The sequence below is a fragment of the Phocoena sinus genome, chromosome 8, assembly GCF_008692025.1.
Source record: "Phocoena sinus isolate mPhoSin1 chromosome 8, mPhoSin1.pri, whole genome shotgun sequence".
Taxonomy (NCBI): domain Eukaryota; kingdom Metazoa; phylum Chordata; class Mammalia; order Artiodactyla; family Phocoenidae; genus Phocoena; species Phocoena sinus.
In genome coordinates this window covers 61,726,568-61,747,907 of record NC_045770.1, presented here as the reverse complement: position 1 = coordinate 61,747,907, position 21,340 = coordinate 61,726,568, and the positions used below count along the sequence as shown (strand labels likewise).

General features: G+C 39.0%; 2 protein-coding genes across 2 annotated transcripts in view; one reads left to right on the top strand and one right to left on the bottom strand.

The window, feature by feature from the left end:
* LOC116758789 (interferon-induced very large GTPase 1-like) overlaps positions 1–2,278 on the top strand; it is a 29,531-nt gene extending 27,253 nt beyond the window's left edge. Inside the window, 1 exon segment of the mRNA XM_032641969.1 lies at positions 1–2,278. Coding sequence (XP_032497860.1) covers positions 1–523 — 523 coding nt within the window. The 3' untranslated portion in view covers positions 524–2,278.
* Positions 1–21,340, bottom strand: part of ZNF215 (zinc finger protein 215) — a 150,482-nt gene that overhangs the window by 111,819 nt on the left and 17,323 nt on the right. The window lies entirely within an intron of this gene.

The following is a 21,340-nucleotide window of genomic DNA, read 5'->3' as shown; positions in this document are numbered from 1 at the left end:
GTTAGAAGAAATCATTCCTGAAATCCAGAAAATGCTCACTGAACATCTCTGTGGCTGCTGGGAACAGTGTCCCTGCTGTAGAGCAATTTGTACAAACACAATCCCTATGCATGATGGAGACCACAGTGTTCCCTTCCATCGTCCACAGGCTGTCAGTGGAGGAAGGTGGTACAAAACAGACCATTTTGTCATTGATTGCTGTACCAGTTTGGTATCAAGTGATTGTGTTTTGGTTTTGGGAGATGGCAGGAAAGTCCCATATAAGAACTATCGACAGGCAGGAGGGGAATATGCCAGGTGGAGTATCACCCCAGACACATCCACCCAGCCATACTGGAAATGATTTGTCTGCCACTTCAGATTAAAGCTACAAGAAAAATATCTCAAAAGATTTGAAGGTAAAGGTAAAATTCCTGATGCATGGGACAAAATTACGAAACAGGATGTGCTTAATGACTTGAAAAAAATTAATAATGACCACAAAACAGCCCCACTATCTGAACAAAGGAGGCACATTACCTGAGGAAGGCTAAAATATCACCCACTCATAAGGAAAACATCCCTTATATCAATTTTTTCAATTGAAACATCTAAAACTAAATCAGTTAACGGCAAGAGTTGAAGACTTGCTGAGAAAGAACTTCATTTTTCTTTGCCTCAATTCCTTTTGCTTTAAAAACAGATTACTAAAATATATGAGTACATGATAAAATCAAATAAAATCCATTTAAAATACCTACTTCATATTTTAAACTATTATTCTGAATGTTATTTTTTATTTTTAAATATATAATGTTATTTAAAGTCACAAGAAAGTCATTTTCATAGAGGGAAGTTAAAATCATTGCAGACTGCCACAAATTCTATAGAATAACTACACAGTTTAACCAATATACAGTTCTTGACTGGAATCTACAAATTCTTTTCAGTTCTAAGTGTATTTTTTTTACCCTCAGAAATTTGTGAGGAAGAGTTATTAATGCTTGAATGCAAAAACATTCATGGAAAATTCATGATTCCCAATTCCCAAATATAATGCTTTTTAGGGATATCCTGTTATAGGAAATGAAAAAAAAAAACACCAGAAACTTGACCAGGATAGAGCCTGCATCAATTCTGGAAACATTATTCAAAAAATATGGAAAATAGAAGTTAAATAACTTTTTCTTATTTAACCATCATCCTCCTCTTCCCTGGTGCCTTGGCACTTGCCTGTGCATGTTTTATAAAAAAGGAAAAGAAAAAATTCACAGGAGCTTAGGTATTCAAAGCCTAGAGCTATGTACAAGTCTGAAAAGGACTGGTTAATGGAACAAGATTTATGACAAGGTAAAAAGGGCCATTTTAATCAAGGCTGTGGACAAGGTCAAATTTGATTAAGCCATGATCATTTAATCATTAATGATTAAAAAAAACTATTCCTTCAAGACTAAAATATCAAAAAATATATAGTTTTGTGTGGTGATATTTCAATAAGAGATGCTTTTTACATATTAAAAGGTAAGAAAATGCTTATCTCCAAATCAGGCACCCTTGTGACTTTTCACAGTATTTGAGCCATAGGGTCATGATCAGAAATAAAAATGAAGAACATGCTGAAGCCAACCAAAGATCTGAAAGGGGAAGGAAATCTCCCTTCTGCAAACTTTTACCTTCTAAAGCAATGACTTTTGCTAGGTTCTCAAAGCTGATGATCTGAAGGAATCCTGATGCAAAGAAAAAAGATTATTCATGCCTGACATAAGGGCATCCATTGGCTTCCATTTCAGGGTACACTGTCTACCCGTCCATAGCCAGTGAAAACAGACAGTACAAAGAGCAGTCAAAGGACTTGGATCTTCAGAGCCGGGAGACAGGAGCGTTCACTCTGCTATCTTTGTGCCCCAAGGCTTCAAGCATACTCTCAGTTTCAGGTCAAATGACCATGTTTCCAGAAGAAATCCTGGAACAGAAAAATTATATGGAAAACAGATGTTCTTGGACAGTAGGGTTTCCCTTTTGTTCTCTAAAAAAATAGCCTCACTGAGAGTTGGAACCAGTAGGATAAAGTCGAAATAGTGATAAAAACAGAACCCATGCATAATATAGCACCTGTTTCTGACATAGCTGCATCCTTGATAACTGTGCAATGTTAACATTCGCTGAATGCCTTTCATATTTGTTTAATGAATCCATTAAAACTTTTAACTAAAAAGTATTATATATCATATATTAACTTTGATTTTTCACGCCAAATTGTTGTGCATAAAAAAATAAATTTTTTGATAAATTCCTCAGGCATTTAAGTAGAGTGATTATTAAATGAAATTCAGAGGCTGCGTCAAGAACCCAAAATGGCTAGACATAAGTTGGGAATGAGAGAAGATGGCTATGTGTAAATGTGGTTTTCTATGATAGTAGTGGAGGGTAAAGTGCCATCAGCATAGGGTAAGGATTAAAGGGTCAGTGGGTTGAGGTCACTGAGGGAGATCTTAGGAACAGTGGAGTAGGGTGAATGGAGTCAGTAGGGATGAGAATCATATGGTCATCAAAAATGGGAGATGATGGGCCCAGTGTAGGTCACAGATGAGAGATGGCCAGAGTTGTAAGGTCAATAGAGGTATAGTTCACATGGTCAGTGGAACAGATCTCTCAGAGTCACTGAAAATGGGGATCATGGAAACACAGGAATTGGGGGTCACCACATCAATAGACTTCGGGGATTTCCAGAGTAAGTTAAGCAAGAGAGGACAAGGCCTGCAGGGATGGGGCTAGGAGGGTGTTGGATTCTAAGACAAGATCAAATAACATGAATAAGAGGTGAGTTGCTTAAATGAAGCTGGAAATTTGCACTAAAAAGATTTTCACTTAGGTCTCTCTCCCTCTCTCTCTCTCTGAGAGAGGATATAAATACAGGAAGGTCAATTGAATAAGGTGTGTTATGGATAAAATATTTCTGTCATCCATAAATTCATATGTTGAAGCCCTAACCCCCAGTGCGATTTCAGAGGGGGCCTTGGGAGATAATTGGGGTGAGATGAGTTCATGAGGGAAGGGTCCTCATGATGAGATTAATGTCCTTATAAGAAGAGACATCAGAGATACCTCTCTCCCTCCCCAGGAGCATGAATCAAGGAAAGATCATATGAGCACACTGCAATATGTGTAATAAAGCAAGCCAGGAAGAGAGCTCTCATCAGGAACCAAATCAGCCAGCATCTTGACCTTAGATGCTCTAGAACTGGAAGAAATAAATTTCCATTGTCTAAGACACCTGGTCTGTAGTGTTTTGTTACGGCAGCCCAAGCTGACTAAAATGAGGTGTGCCTAAAAATTGGCCCCCTTAAGGTTTGGGATGCTTTTCCCTTAGACTATGGAAAAAGACATATGAAACATAAAACTTTTAATTTTTCCCCTTCCTTCAAATTTGTAATTATCTTTAATCATTCTCTTTAATCAGTCTAACCCTTCAGTAAGGTCTAAAAAAGCCATTTAGCCCTTTCTAGTAGTGCTGTGACACATAAATAGACAAAACAGAGAAGGAAAGTGTGAGCACTACCAATAATAGTATCATGATAATGACTGTACTGATATCTTTGCAATAGTAGTAACTGTGATATCTTGGGCAGGTAGTTTAACCTCTCTTTGTTCAAGTGCCCTGTCTGTAAGAGTGCATTTCTCATTCTGCTACTGGGAAGAATAAATGAATTCCTATTTAAAAAACATTTAAGACAGAAGCAAACACAGAGTACTTTATAAGTGTAAGTTATTATTATGTTATACTACCACTCCTAAGTTCCTTATTCCTTTGCATTTGAGTAGCATTTTATTAGGAACATACTGATGGGTTGAGATAGTCTCATCTGAGGTTCATCGGCAGGAATATTCAACCAGGACCCCTTGGGAAATCACAACTGAGAATACAGTAAGTTCTCAATAAATGTGGTTATAACTTATGGCTCAAAATGAATCTCGATATATTGATGTCCCACAGTACTTTATCTGTAGTCATACCTCTTTCAAAAACTAATCCATCAGTCAAAGACTTAGACAAGTCATTGTCACAATTCTTTAAGAGCATAGAAGATAATATGTCTTAGGTTATTCAAAAGGTCCGAGACATGGATTCACACACAATTGATTTATTAGAAAAGCCATCCCAGTAAAAAAAGAATAAGGGTAAGCAAGAGGGGGAATGTAACTTAAGGTGAGGGAATAAATTAGTAAGTATGAAAATTTTGAGAGGTAGAAAATGTCATCTTTCAATTCTAGTTAACAACCACAAACTCGAAAATTAGACTGTTCGGTTTTGAATAGGACTTCCACCATTTAGTAGCTGTGTGACCTTGAATGACTTTCTCAACCTGTCTCTGCTTCATTTTCATCCATAAAATGGTGCCACCTCATAGAAGTGTTAAGGATTTCTTGAGATATCCTTGGCACAGCATATATAGTTCCAATAATAGTAGGTGGCGGTAGTAGTAGTAGTAGTACTAGTAGCAGCAGCAGCAAAGCAACAAAAGTCATGTCAAAAGAAGAAATTACTATAGTTATTAAAATTATTATCATTTCCATTACAATGAAATGTGTTTATGCCTGTACCACATTCTCAGCTGTAAATTCCTGAAAAAGAGTTCATGTCTTGTTCATCTCCATATGCTCAGCATGTAGAATGGTATTTACCCTAATGTAGGTGATGAATCATGGCTCTTAAGTACAATTGAGGACAAGCTTACTAAATACTGGAGTTGGAAGTGGAACAGTTCGAAGGAAAAGAGAGAAATCAAAGATGATGCTGGTATTTCAAACAGGGAAAAAGCAGCTGACATCAACTAAGTAAAGGTCATCAATGGCCTCCACTTTGCTAAATCCAATTTTTTATTCACAGTCATATACATGACCTACCAGCATCATTTTGTCCCTCTCATCTCCCTGAAACACTTCTTTTACTTGGATTTGAGAATACTGCACTCTTGCTTCTCTCCTCCTATGTCACTCTTCTTTACTGCTTCTTCCACTTCTATCAGTCTCTCAATGCTAATATACCCCAAGGGCTCAATCTTGGGTCTTCCTTCCATATCTAGGCTCTCTCTCTCTCTTAAGGGGTCACCAGTCCTCACTGCATTAAATACCACCTGTACACTGATGACTCCTAATACATTTGTCTCACCACACCTCTCACTAAATGTCGAATACATGCCGACTCACCATCTCCACTTGGATGTCTCAAAGACATCTCAAGCTTAACATGCCCAAAACTGGATTCTAAATATCCCCTCACTCAAACCCTGCTCTTATCTATAGGCTTCCTCTTCTTAAAGGTCAATCCATTGTTTCAATCCCCTGGGCCAAAAAATACTCTAAATCATCCATAATTCTTCTCACCCAATCATTCATTGATAAATCCTGTTAAATCTACTGTCAAAATATATCTAAAATCTGGCCATTTACCACCACTCCACTGCAGGCACTGAGGCTCAATAGCCTCCTAACAGATTACCATAACAACATCCAACATAGCAGTCAGAAAGCTTTTTTTAATGTAAGCTAGATCATTTTAATCCTTTGTTCAAAACCCTGAAAATCTCCAGTTTTCATTCAGTGTGAAAGTCAGTCATCACAAGATTCGTCAAGGCCCCATGTGATGTGATGTGATGATGTGATGTGATGTGATGCAGCTCCTATTACCATTCTGATCTACTTCTATCCCCCTTAGTCACTCACTACAGCCATTCTCAAAACCACTGACTAAAAAAAAAACAAAGAACACTGACTAAAAAGATGACTGAGTCCCCAGGATTAAAGACCCTGCAGCACTGTGGCAAATATATATTATAATCATCCCTAAAGAGACCTACATATATTTATTCAGATAAATATGCACTGGGGAAAGGGGAATACCCAGACATTTTGAGAATTATTAGACACAAGGTCTGAGTTGACACTGACATCTAGAGAAACGAAGTATGATTATTCATAACTGGAGACTAGGTAATAAATGGGGTCTTTCCTAGGCTAAAGTCAAGCTCACATTCAGTCCACTGGGTTGACAGACCCACAGAGTGGTCTGTCCCCAGTCCCCGAATGTATAATCGAGGAATGACAAACTTGGCAGTTGGACTAACCCCAAAATTGGGTTCTTGTCCTATGAGGTAAGTGCTTTAATAATGAGAAAGCCTAAGCAGAAGTCTTCAAAATTGCCCTCCACTCTGGCAAGTTAATAAATCTTTAAAAAATCACAACACAGGGGATGGCAAAGATTAGTACCACCATTAAAAACCTAAAGCGGGGGCTTCCCTGGTGGTGCAGTGGTTGAGAGTCCACCTGCCGATGCAGGGGACATGGGTTCGTGCCCCGGTCCGGGAAGATCGCACATGCCATGGAGTGGCTGGGCCCGTGAGCCATGGCCACTGAGCCTGCGCGTCCGGAGCCTGTGCGTCCGGAGCCTGTGCTCCACAACGGGAGAGGCCACAACAGTGAGAGGCCCGTGTACTGCAAAAAAAACCCCAAAAACCTAAAGCGGTGGTTATCCCTACCATGTCTCCATTTAATTAGCCAGTGTGTCTCTTGCAATAACAGATGGATCCTAAAAATTTCTTGTAAATTGCTGCTAGCTTATCCAATGGTAGCCCCTACTGCAGGTTCTGTACTGGCCAAGGTAATACTGCTAGAGCTAAGATAGTATTTGCCACTGATATGGCAAATGCATTCTTTTCTATTTCAGTGGTAAGAGACTACTAGAAACACTTCACATTCATGAAACGGACAAATATATTTACTTAGAGTTTTGGCCCAGGGCTCTACTAACTCTCCTGCTTTCTGTCATAAGACAATCCTAAAGAAAGGGGACCTTCCCAGAGAATATCACACTGATCAGTTATATGATGACATCATGCCAATTGACCAGGAAAGTAAGAGGTGGCTAGTAAGTTGGTAGCCTTGTTAAGACATGTGCTCCAGAGGATGGGAAACAAACCCTACAGAGGTTCAGGGACCTGCCATAACAAAAGTTTTTAAGGGTCCAATGGTCACGATATCCCCTCCAAATTAAAAGACAAATAACTGCATCTTGTATTTCCTACAATAAAAAATAAAGCACAGCACCTGGTAGGCCTCTTTGATTTGGGGAAACAACACATTCCACACCTAGGAATACTTCTCTGGTCCATATCAGGTGACAAGGAAGTCCACCATCTTTGAATGGGGTCTAGAGGAGGAAAGAATTCTCCAATAGTTTCAGGCTGTGGTGCAAGTTGCCCAAAGGCTGAGCCATATGATCCAGCAGACCCTATGGGGTTGGAGGTGTCAATTATGATAAAAGAGTCACTGTGGAGTTCATGCCAGGGATCAGCAAACCACGGCCCATGGGTTGAACTAGTATGCCACCATTTTTGGAAAACATATTTTATAAAAATGCAGCCATATTCATTCATTTGAATATCGTCTCTAGATGCTTTCACACTACAAAAGCAGAGTTGAGTAGTTGAAACAAAGAACATATGGTTGACAAAGTCTCAGATATTTTCTATGGCTCATTATAGAAAAAGTTTGTTTATGCTTTGTTTATGGTAGGCCCCAGCAAGAGAATCATGAAGCAGGGGTTCTGGAGTAAGGCCATGTCATCTGCACCAGAGAATTATATGCCTTTTGAGAAACAGCTCCTGGTCTGTCACTGATCCCTGGTAGTTATGGAATGCTTGACCATGAGGCACAAACTGATCATGTGACTGAAAATGCCCATTTTGAGCTGGGTTATGTTGGACCCACCAAGGCTTACTGTCAGAAAGGCCCAGCAGCAATCCATGGTAAGATGCAAATGGTATATCCTAGATCAAGTTTGTTCAGGAACAGAGGGCATTATTAATCATGAACAGGTAGCCCCAACCCCCATGTCACCTACCATAGTTGCACCCAGAACCCTCCCCCAGCTCACATCTATAGCTTTATGGGGGTCACATCCAAACATCTAAAGGAATAAGAAAAAGCTCAAGCTCGATTTATGGACAAGTTGGCCTCACATAGTGTACAACCTAAAAATGGATGGTAGCTGCATTAAAGCCACATTTGTAAACAGCCTTGAAAAGCAGTAGAGAGGAAAAAAATATCTTCCCAAATGGAAAAATTGCAAATGTTGCTCCTAGTCATTGGCTTTGTATGATAAGAGAAGTAGCATAAGGTGAGAATATGTACAAATTCCTAGGAAGTTGCCAATAAGAAATTAGAAGCTTTTGGGTAGAGCACGTGCATGGACATACAGCAGTGGGCACCAAGTGTGAAGAACTTTATATCACACGTGCCCACCAGAAAACACCCACCACTGAAGGGACACTGAACAACCAGGTTGGAAAAATGACTTAACCAGTTCATATTATCTGTTCTTCCTCATCAACCCTCCAAGAACTGGCATGATAGGCACATAAATGAAATGGTAAGGACAGTAGATACATAGGTTATGCATGGATGCAATAACAGGAACCAATGCTAATCTAGCTAACGCTGCCTCTCAATGTCCAACTTCCAACAACAGAGACCTATGCTGAACCATCAATATGACATTATTCTCAAAAAGTCCAAATAGATGCTTGTTTGCAAGTCAATTTCATTTTACTCCTTCCATCCTGCAAGGTCCAACACTTCGTCAACATGGGGATTGATACCTATTCTGGGTGTGCGTTTGCCTTTCCTGTATGCAGAGCCTTGATTAGCACCACTATCTGGAGATGTACAAAATGCCTGATCCACAGGTATGGTACCCGGACAGCTGAGGATAAGGGAAAGCTAGAATTCATGGTTACACCCCCAAGACCAAAGGAAGCAATATAGGCTATAGTTCACTTCTAACCTTCCTCTTCTAAGTTTCTCCTCAGGAAGAGAGGCCCATGGACAACAAGGAGGAATTGCCCTCCAAACATGTTTGGAAGGTAAATCTATACGGCATAAGAACTAGATTCTGCTGGTCATGAAGATGCACCACTTAGATCTCATTCAATAAAAACTTCTGTGAGTAGAGGTAATTGAGAGCCTCCACTGCCCACCTGTTTGGATCTATCAGGGCATTCACACCGAGGCCACACCTCCCCCAGGCTGCCCTCAATGACTCAGCATGGAAAAGCCCAATCTTGCTCATCATGGAGTTCCTTTAACTAGCAATCATTGCTCAGGATTCCCTATAGGCCTGGCCAGGATTTGTTCTAAACTCACTGTGGTCTGAGACTCTTTTTACCAAACCCTTCTTTCCCTCTCTCCTTTCTCAGGTGTCAGACCAGCATTGTGGTCTGAAGGATTCCCTTGCTTTCATTGCTTTCTCCTCTTATACCTTTCACAGGCATTTCATCCAATAAATCTCTTACATGTCTAATCCCATCTTGGCGTCTGCTTCTTGAAGGACCAAACTGACGTTAAAACCCCCTCACACGTGTATTTACTTAAATTATTTTGGAAATCTTTCATTACCAACACATATGAGCTGCTTCATTCTGTTCACTGATTTCATTGATACACAATATTTTATTTAACCAGATGCTGATGGTCATTTAGGCTTATCTTCTAATTTGACTATTACAAAAATTAAAATGCTGCAATGATGAATATATCTGAAGAATAGTTTTCACTTAAGTTGTAGAAATTGTTGAATCATATAATAAGTAATTTTTGGGATTTCCCTGGTGGCACAGTGGTTAAGAATCCACCTTCCAATGCAGGGGACATGGGTTCAAGCCCTGGTCAGAGAAGACCTCACATGCCGCGAACCAACTAAGCCTGCGTGCCACAACTACTGAAACCTGCACAGCACCTAGAGCCCGTGCTCCGCAACAGGAGAAGCCACCGCAAAGATAGACCCGTGCACCACAACGAAGAGTAGACCCCGCTTGCCGCAACTAGAGAAAGCCCATGCACAGCAACAAAGACCCAAAGCAGCCAAAAATAAATTAAACAAAAAAGTAATTTTTAATTTTCACAGATACTGCAGTATCTAACACATCATTTGTCTTTGTTTTCACACGCTCACCAACCCCTTTGAATCATCAAGTTTTTTAAAAATAGTATCTCACATTTTTAAATTTCCTGTTATTTCATTGTTAGTAACTTTAGGATCCTTATTTACAAGCTACTGATACTTTGTTATTCTTTCTGCTTACTGTTGTTGTCATTTGCTTCTTTCTCTCGAGTCATTCTTTTTTTTTTTTTTTTTTTTTTGGTACGCGGGCCTCTCACTGTTGTGGCCTCTCCCATTGCGGAGCACAGGCTCCAGACGCGCAGGCTCAGAGGCCATGGCTCATGGGCCCAGCCGCTCCACGGCATGTGGGATCTTCCCGGACCGGGGCACGAACCCATGTCCCCTACATCGGCAGGCGGATTCTCAACCACTGTGCCACCAGGGAAGCTCGAGTTGTTCATTTTTTTGATTATTTATTTGTAAGACCTTTCATATGTTAAGTAAATTCGTACTCTTTCTCACATAGGGGTTGCAAATATTTTACAGTTGACACCTTTCTTTTGACTTTGTATAATGCATTTCTTAACTTACAGAAATGAGTTTTATGTAGTCACAGGTACATATCTTTTCCTTTCTGGTATATGGTTGTTTCTTGCTTGGGATGGCATTCTCCATATCAATAATAATAACAACAACAACAAGAATAATAATAAAACATTTCATTTTCTTCTAGTATATTTATCAATTTTTGGACTTTTTTGAAATTGTACTTTTAAAAAAATTTTTTAATTTTTTAGCTGCATTGGGTCTTCATTGCTGTGCGTGGGCTTTCTCTAGTTGCAGTGAGCGGGGTCTACTCTTTGTTGTGGTGCACTGGCTTCTCCTTACAGTGGCTTCTCTTGTTGCAGAGCACTGGCTCTAGGCACGCAGGCTTCAGTAGTTGTAGCTCACGGGCTCTAGAGCGCAGGCTCAGTAGTTGTGGCACACAGGCTTAGTTGTGCCACAGCATGTGGGATCTTCCCAGACCAGGGCTTGAACCCATGTCCCCTGCACTGACAGGAGGACCCATGTCCACTGCACCACCAGGGAAGTCCTGAAATTGTACTTTACTGTAAGTTATTTTGGTAAAATAAATAAGGTAGAGGGTCAATATTATTTTCTTATGGCCATGTAGTTTTTGAATAATCCAATTTTTGTCACTCATTTTAAATAAAATTTTAATCATAAACATAGTCAATATGACTCCTTTTATGGACTTTCGAGTATTAGTACCAAACCCTTTTTAAATATGAAGTTTCCTTTATTTGTGAATATCTTGCAAGAATAGTACAAGCTTATATCTTCTATCTTCTAAGTTCCTTGACTGCTCATTCATGTATTTCTCTGAATATATCAACTTGACTAATTCCAAACATAAATGTTACATATTTATTGAGATTGACTTAAATGTATACTTAAATTTAAGAACAATATATTCCTTTGCAGCAAAAAAGCTTCCTCAGAAAAATGTATCTCATTTATTCAGTATTTTATGTACCAGCCAAAGGCTTTAGATATTTCTCCAGAACAGTAGTATGTACATTTCTCATTATATCTAGCCCAAATTGTTATCTCTTTTCAGTTACCATTGCATACGAAATCAACTTTTCTATTATATTTACTGACCACATATTTTTTACATATAAAAAATCATTTATAATTGATATTGATAAAAGCTCTAAAACATTGATTTTTAAATATTAATCTTATACCAAATAACAGAATAATTTTATTATACTTATTCTCTGGTTCTCAATTGATTACATTGGTTTTCCAGGTTTGTTATTTTATCATTTGCAAACAAGCAGGCACCCACTTTCTCAATTTGTATTAAGTCTTTTTGTTCCTATCATGTCGCATTAATTTGCTTAGATATAACAATGTTAAGTAAAGTGGATGTAGTATCATAGTAAAATGGTATCTTTGTTTTCTTAGCCTTAGTGAAAATACTTTTAGCTTTTCACCATTAAAGATGACATGGGTTTCTTATTTGAGATATGTATTTTTACCATTCTATAGAAGTATCTACCTATGCCTACATTATTAAGAATTTTACTCATAAATGGATATGTGTTTTTATTATATGCATTTTCTGTATCCACAGAAAAGATAATATTTCCTAATCGTGAACAACCCATACTTCGCACTTGTGTATTTTATTTTGTAATGTTTGTGTATTCTATTTGCTAACTGGAATTAGAATGTTGACCCAATTATTTATAAGTGAGATTAATATGTACATTTATTTTGAATATTTTTGTCAGTTTGTAGTAGTAATAGTAATAATAATAATAGCAACAACAATAACAGTAGCACATATCTCTTACACACTTACTCTATACCAAACATTCAAAGAGTTTTAGGTGTATTAACTCACTTATACCTCACAACAACAACATGTAAGCACTATTTTTATCCCCTTTTTAATAGAAAGAAACTGATGCAAAGGAGGTTAAATAACTCGACTAACATCATACTGCTAGTAAATGATGACACCAGAATTTGAATACAGGTGGCCTGATTCCATAGCTGTCACTTTTAATCACAACAGAATCTGTAAAATAATTTAGAGGATTTCCTTCTCTCTTTAAGTCTGGGAATTGTTCTTATGTCATTGGCATTACTTTTCTTTGAAGTCTAATAGAATTCCCTTTTTAACTATCTGGGCCTAATTCATTTATCTCATTCCACTCTGTAAGGAAAGAGAGAACGACACAGACAATGTTTTGACACCTTTCTCAATTATTTTCATGACAATTATTTTACTTAGTTTTCTATTCCTTTAATGTAGATGGCTCAAACAAATAGTGCATTTCAAACAAAATTTCCAGTGGACTAAAAAGGCTGAGAAACTTCTAGGCAATGTAAAGTACATGGCCTCTAACTGACAGCAATATATATATACATGAAACCTGATACACATATATGTAGAGATATAGGTAAATTATACAGATAGGTATAGACATGTGAAACTTAGTATATGTGAAAAAGGAAGTTTGTTTTTATGTAAATTTTTCCAACAATACCTGAAAAATCCCTAAGACCACAGACAGCTGGATCAGGGAACTGTAGTGCTCATGATATGCTCAGGGTGAAAGTTAAAGAGCTACAGAAAAGCTGAACCAGTCCCAGGAATCAGAGCTGTGGCCTTCCAGTCTAGGATAAAGCCACAAGAAAAATTCTCTCACTAAAGAGAATAAGAGAGTCATATGAAAAATTCCAAAGGCAGTATCAGGGACTGACACAGAAACAGACTGATGCTCTCAAATAACCTCCAGCCTTTGCAACGGCCATGGATTCCTCACACAGAGAATCTAAGTACCTGGGTAACCAGTAGAGCAGCCCATCTGATGAGTATACTTGCCTTCTCATAATTAGCCTCTGCAAATACTATTAGGAGAATCATAATTTTCACATTCACTGGGGAAATTCATGCCATCTACTGGTACAGGCCAATCCAACTGAAAACCACTAAAACAGCTGAAGAAGAAGGTAATGTCAGCATCATGGTAGCATGAGACACTCCCTCTGTCTCTTCCCTTCAATTTACAACCAGTAAAATATTCATTAACTCAACAAAGTTTCCTCTGCTTAACACACTAGGATGCCTGAGTTCCACACATCCGTACATCTAAATGTGGGTGAACTAGAAAACATAGAGGAGGCGGACCAGGTTAACAGTGGAGGTAGTGCCTATAATCCTGGACCCCCAGATACAACAATTGAGCCCACAGCCCCAGAGAACCCAGTAGCAAGAGGGGAGTAGTGCACATGACTCCAGCTTCCCAGGTACGATGCCTACAGCCACAGGGAACTGGGCAGCAGCAACAGTAGAGCCTGACACCCTGTCTCTCCAGCAGTGGAAGTATCCATGACTCTGCACCACTCCCCCACCTGCAGTAGTGGTACCCACAAACCTGACAACCGTGGACATGGCAGAGGCACCCACAAACCCAGCTTCTCCCCATCTTTCCTTATTATAACAGAGCCTATGAACCAGATGACTCCAGGTAAAACAGAGGTAACTGCCATCTGAGTGTCCCATGTGGCAACACCATCGATAACAGCAGCACTGGCAGCAGCAAGTCACTGGCAACCCTGGAGGCACAAACAACAACAACGGCACAGGACAAAATCTCTGACAGAGATAGAGGGTGTAAAGTGTAGACACTCATATTTAACCAGGGGTAATTCAGGTAAAAGAAACCAGAAACCTCTGCTATAGTGCCACCTACTGAAAAACAAAAGGAAGTGCTCTAATTATTCATCTGTTGAGTCATTAGAATCAAGTGAAAAAAGCTCCGCCTAAAGAAAGGTATTCACTACTTCAAATGCACCAGCAGATAAACAGCTCATCAAGCACCATGAAAAACCATGGTAACATAGTATAACAAAAAGAACATGACAATTCTTCAGAAACCAAACTTAAAGACACAAAATAATGTGTTCTAACTGACAGAGAACTCAAAATAGCTGTCATAAAGAAACTCAATGAGCTACAAGAAAACTCAGAAAGGCAGTTCAATGAACTCAGGAATAAAATTAATGAGCAGAGGAATAATTTACCAAAGAGACTAAAAATCTACAAAACAACCAAACAGAAATCCTGGAACTGAAGGACTCAAGAAATGAGACAACACACTACAAAGCATTAGAACAGACTGTATTGAAGAGAGAACTAGCAAGCTCAAAGACAGAAATCTAGAAATGATACAGGTAGAAGAGGAAAGAGAACTAAATTTTTCAAAATGAAGAAATTCTACATGAACTATCCAACTCTATTAGGAAAGGCAACATAAGTATAATGGTATCCCCTAGGAAAAGAGAGGGAAATGAGTGCATTTAAAGAAATAATAACTGAGAAGTTGTCAAATCTGGGGAAGGAACTGGATGTATGAATCCACGAAGCTAAGAGAACACCTAATTACTGCAATGCAAAAAGACCTTCTCAAAAACATATTAAACTGTCAAAAGTCAATAACAAAGAAACAATTTTTAAGGTAGCTTGGGAATAAAGAACTTATATAGAACAATCAGAAAACAAAAGATAAAATGGTAGTACTAAGTTCTCATTCATCAATAATCACCCTAAATATAAATGGGTTAAATCACCGATCAAAAGACACAGAGTAGCTGGATGAATTAAAATCCAAGACCCAGCTATATGTTGCCTCCAAAGGACTCACTTCAGCTCTAAAAATAAACATAGGTTCAAAATAAAGGGCTGGAGGAAGATACTCCAAGCAAATGGCCCGCCCCTCAAGCCAAGGTCTCCTCCGCTGGCACAGACTCCAGGGTCCTGAGCGCTGCCACCACCAAAGCCTCCTTTGACCACACACAGGGCCTGCATGCACTGCCCACACCAAAGCCTCCTCCAGAATCAGCCCTGGGTGCCCCAGCCTGAGACAGCAAGATGCCAATGCTGGCGGGGGCTGAGTTTCTAAAAGGTGGGGTTAGGATAGTGGACCCAGGGAGAGGACCTCTGTTGGCTATGCGGAGACAACCTAAGGGGACAGGAGTGAGGGGCTCCATGGCTGGGAATGCTCCAAGAGGAAGTGTAGTCTGCCTTGGAAATGAGGCATGACTGCTGAGTGGCGCCCAAGGGGCGGGGCTGCCATTGCAAAACCCCCTCCCCGCCCGATGACCCCTGCCTCCCCAGGCACTGGAACTCCCACCAGAGCGAGCATGTCCCCAGTCTGTTGCATCTTCCTGCCGGTATATGCCATCACAGGAACTTCACGCATGCCCCAGTTGTGTCACCCTTATCCCTCCCCAGGCCTGAATGATTAAGTGCCCAATCAGCAGCTGCTTTTGCCCCCTCTCACCTTGGTGGGGAACAGACTACTGAGGGGAGCCTGCATGCAGAACCTGGGGCCAAAACCAAAGCTGAGCCCCAGGGGCTTATGTGACTAAGGCAGAGGTATGCAAATCTCTCCATGAAGCTGCACCAGCTGCAAAATAAATCCTCATGATCCTCTTGGTAAACCCTGCATCTGCAGAATATCTGAATGGATGAGAACTCCCACAACTGAGACTGGTCTAACTTTGGAAGCTGTGGACTTTGGAGAAAGTGCACATGAGAGTTGGGCCAGGTCAGAGTCTGAGCTGCTCCCACAGTGATCACAGTGGATCCAGAGACCTACCTAGAGGTATTGGAAGGCTTCTGGGGAGGTGGGGTTTGGATGTGGCTGACTGGGGTGGGGGGGCAAGGACACTGACAGTCCTCAGGAAAATATAATAATTCTTATTTTTTTGTTTTGTTTTCTCTTTTTGTTTCATTTTGTTCTCTTGTCTGCTGTTTTATTTCTTAGTTATTTTTCTTTTCTTTTTTCAATTTTTTAATATATATATTATATATTTTTTATTTTTCTATTATGACTTGACTTTTCTGCTGTTTTCTGTTTTTTTTCTTGCTTTTGGTTTTGTTCTTAGGGGTTTTATTTTGGATGGATTTTGTGTGTTTGTTTTGCATTTTATATTTTAGTTTGCTTTCTGTTTTTGTTCTCTTTTTTGTTTTTCATTTTTGTTAGTTTTGTTTTTATTGTTTGTTTTTGTTTTGGGGTTGTTTCTTTGTTATATTGTTCTCTTGATTTTCTTTTTCTTTTTTCTTTTCTTTGATTGGTTTTGTTTTTATCATTTGATTTCGGTTTTCTTTGTCTGTTTTCTTTACTTTTCTTCTTTTTTCTTTTTTTGCCAAACCATGCAACCTGCAGGGTCTTGGTTCCCAGGCCAGGGGTTGGGCCTGAGACTCTGAGGTAAGGGCACTGAGACCAAGACACTGGAATACCAGAGAATTTCCAGCCCCAGGGAATATTAATCAACAGGAGCTCTCCCTGAGGTCTCCATCTTGACATCAAGACCTGGCTCCACTAAACTGCTTGCAGGCTCCAGGGCTGGATACCCCATGACAAACAACCAGCAAGACAGGAACACACAACCCATCAACAGGCTGCCTAAAGTCATACTAAGCTCACAGACACCCCAAAACACATCACCTGAAACAGCCCTGGCGATCAGAGGGACAAGATTCAGATCTACCCACCACAGTGCAGGCACCAGTCCCTCCCACCAGGAAGCCTACATAAGCCCCTGGACCAACCTCACTCACTGGGGGCAGACACCAGAAGCAATGGGAACTACGATCCTGCAGCCTGTGAAAACGAGACCACAGACACAGTAAGCTACACAAAATAGGAAGACAGAGAAATATGCACCGATGAAGGAGCAAGGTAAAAATCCACAAGACCAAAAAAAATGAAGAGGAAATAGGTAATTTACCTGAAAAAGAATTCAGAGTAATGGTAGTTAAGATGATCCAAGATCTCAGAAATACAACAGAGGAACAGATGAAAAAGATATAAGAAATGTTTAACAAGGACCTATAAGAACTAAGAAAAAGAGTGATGAAAAACACAATAACTGAAATTAAAAATACACTAGAAGGAATCAATAGCAGAATAACTGAGGCAGAAGAACGGATAAGTGAGCTGGAAGATAGAATGGTGAAAATAACTGTTGCAGAGCAGAATAAAGAAAAAAGATTGAAAAGAAATGAGGAAATTCTCACAGACATCTGGGACAACATTAAATGCACTAACATTCGTACTACAGGGGTCGCAGGAGAAGAAGAGAAAGAGAAAGGCTCTGAGAAAATATTTGAAGAGATTATAGTTGAAAACTTCCCTAACATAGGAAAGGAAATAGTCACCAAGTACAGGAAGCACAGAGAGTCCCATACAGGTTAAATACAAGGAGAAACACACCAAGACACATATTAATCAAACTAACAAAAATTAATATAGGGCTTCCCTGGTGGCGCAGTGGTTGAGAGTCCACCTGCCGATGCAGGGGACATGGGTTCGTGCCCCAGTCTGGGAAGATCCCACATGCCGTGGAGCGGCTAGGCCCGTGAGCCATGGCCGCTGAGCCTGTGCATCCAAAGCCTGTGCTCCGCAATGGGAGAGGCCACAACCGTGAGAGGTCCGCATACCACAATGACAACAAAAAAAATTAAATACAAAGAAAAAATCTTAAAAGCAGCAAGGGAAAAGCAACAAATAACATAAAAGGGAATCCCTATAAGGTTATCAGCTGACTTTTCAGCAGAAACTCTGCAGGCCAGAAGGGAGTGGCAAGACCTATTTAAAGTGATGAAAGGGAAAAACCTACAACCAAGATTACTCTACCCAGCAAGGGACTCACTCAGATCCAATGGAGAAATTAAAAGCGTTACAGACTGGCAAAAGCTAACAGAATTCAACACCACCAAACCAGTTTTGCAATAAATGCTAAAGGAACTTCTCTAGGCAAGAAATACAAGAGAAGAAAAAGACCTACAAAAACAAACCCAAAACAATTAAGAAAATGGTAATAGAAACATACATATTGATAATTACCTTAAATGTAAATGGATGAAATGCTCCAAACAAAAGACAGACTGGCTGAATGGATACAATAAGACCCATATATATACTGTCTACAAAAGACCAACTTTAGACCTAGGGACACATACAGACTGAAAGTGAGGGGATGGAAAAAGATATTCCATGCAAATGGAAATCAAAAGAAAGCTGGAGTAGCAATACTCATATCAGACAAAATAGACTTTAAAAATATAGATTATTACAAGAAATAAGGAGGGACACTACATAATACTCAGGGGAACAATCCAAGAAGAAGATATAACAATTGTAAATATTTACACACCCAACATAGCACCTCAATACATAAGGCAAATTCTAACAGCCATAAAAGGGGAAATCGACAGTAACTCAATAATAGTGGGGGAATTTAACACCTCATTTACACCAATGGAAAGATCATCCAACAGAAAATTAATAAGGAAACACAAGCCTTAAATGACACATTAGATCAGATAGACTTAATTGATATTTATACGACATTCCATCTGAAAGCAGCAGAATACACTTTCTTCTCAGGTGTACACGGAACATTCTCCAGGATACATCACATCTTGGGTCATAAATCAAGCCTCAGTAAATTTAAGAAAATTGAAATCGTATCAAGCATCTTCTCTGACCACAACGCTATGAGAGTAGAAATCAATTACAGGAAAAAAAAACTGTAAATAACACAAACACATGGAGGCTAAACAATATGCTACTAAATAATCAATGGATCACTGGAGAAATCAGTGAGGAAATAAAAATTACCTAGAAACAAATGACAAAGAAACACAATGATACAAAACCTATGGGATGCAGCAAAAGCAGTTTTAAGAAGGAATTTTATAGCAATACAATCCCACCTCAAGAAACAAGAAAAATCTCAAATAAACAACCTAAACTTACACCTAAAGTAGTAAGACAAAGAGAACAAACAAAACTCAAAGTAAGTAGAAGAAAACAAATCACAAAGATCAGAGCAAAAATAAATGAAATAGCAATGAAGAAAATAGGGACTTCTCTGGTGGCACAGTGGTTAAGAATCCGCCTGCCAATGCAGTGGACATGGGTTCGATCCCCGGTCCAGGAAGATCCCACATGCCATGGAGCAACTAAGCCCATGCACCACAACTACTGAGCCTGCACTCTAGAGCTCGCAAGCCGCAACTACTGAGCCCGTGTACCTAGAGCCCATGCTCTGCAACAAGAGAAGCCACCACAATGAGAAGCCCACATACCACAATGAAGAGTAGCCCCCGCTCGCCGCAACTAGAGAAAGCCTGTGCACAGCAACAAAGACCCATGCAGCCAAAATAAATAATGAATTAATTAATTTTTAAAAGAAAGAAATGAAGAAAAACAATAGCAAAGATCAATGAAACTAAAAGCTGGTTCTTTTAGAAGATAAACAAAACTGATAAACATTTAGCCAGACTCATCAAGAAAAAAAGGGAGAAGACTCAAAACAATAAACTTAGAAACGAAAAAGGACAAGTTAAACTGACACCACAGAAATACATAGGATCATAAGAGACTACTACAAGCAACTATATACCAAAGAATGAACAATGTGGAAGAAATGGACAAATTCTTAGAAAAATACAGCCTTCCAAGACTGAACCAGGAACAAACAGAAAATATGAACAGACCAATCATAAGTAATGAAATTTAAACTGTGATTAAAAATCTTCCAACAGGGACTTCCCTGGTTCTCTATGTTCCAGGGATTTTGTTGCTGTTGATTTTTCTGGATTTTCTACAGACAGTAATGTCCCCTGCAAATAGTTTTATTTCTTCCTTCCCAATCTATATATGTTTAATTTCATTTTCTTATCTTAATTCATTAGCTAGAAAATGCTTAACAGGAGTGGTGATAGGGGACATCCTTGACTGTTCCGGAATTTAGGGGGAAAGCTCCTAGTGTCTCACCATTAAGATTTTTGTAGGTATGCTTTATCAATTTGAGGAAGTTCCCCTCTATTTCTAGTTTGCCAGGAGTTTTGATAATGAATGAATGTTAGATTTCATCAAACACTTTTTCTCCACCTATTTATTGGACCATGCTATTTCTCTTCTTTAGCTTGTTGATGTGATGTATTACATTAATTGATGTTCAAATTCTGAACCAGCCTTGCATACCTGAGATAAATCCCAACTGGCTGTGGTGTATAATTCCTTTTATACACTGTTGGATTTTTTTCATATGTGCATGAGAAATATTAGCTATCAGTTTTTGATCTGACTTGTCCGGTTTTGGTATTTGGGTAACACTAACCACATCAAATGAGTCAAGAAGTACTCCCTCTGCTTCTATTCTCTGAAAGATACAACTAATCCAAATTCATTTTTTTTCTATCCAAATTGGTTTTGCTATTAATAGTAAAGTCTATTTACATATGGCTTGCGAACCGTATAGACACAAAAATTATAAAAATAAACCATTACATATTTAAAGACAAATGCAAAGTTTTCACATTAGGTCATTAAAGATTTTGTATATTTTTTTACACTCTATTTTTTTTTTTTAACATCTTTATTGGGGTATAATTGCTTTACAATGGTGTGTTAGTTTCTGATTTATAACAAAGTGAATCAGCCATACATATACATGTGCTCCCATGTGTCTTCCCTCTTGCATCTCCCTCCCTCCCACACTGTAAGTTATTATAAACTAGATATGTTAAGCAAAACAAAAAAACATGATGCAAACCAGCAAATATTATATGCCATCATTTGTTTTTAAAATAAGAGATATAGACAGATGCCCTTAGATATGCATAGAATACCTCTGGAAGAATGCTTAAACTGCTAACAATGGCTGCCTAAGGGACTGGATAAGGGATGGTAAGGAAACTCACTTTTCATTAAATAGTCTTTGGTACAATTTTTAAAAAATTAGAATACTATTAATACTAATTAGAATTAATTAGTATTAATTAATTAATACTAATTAGAATTAGAATCTAATTCTAAAATTAGA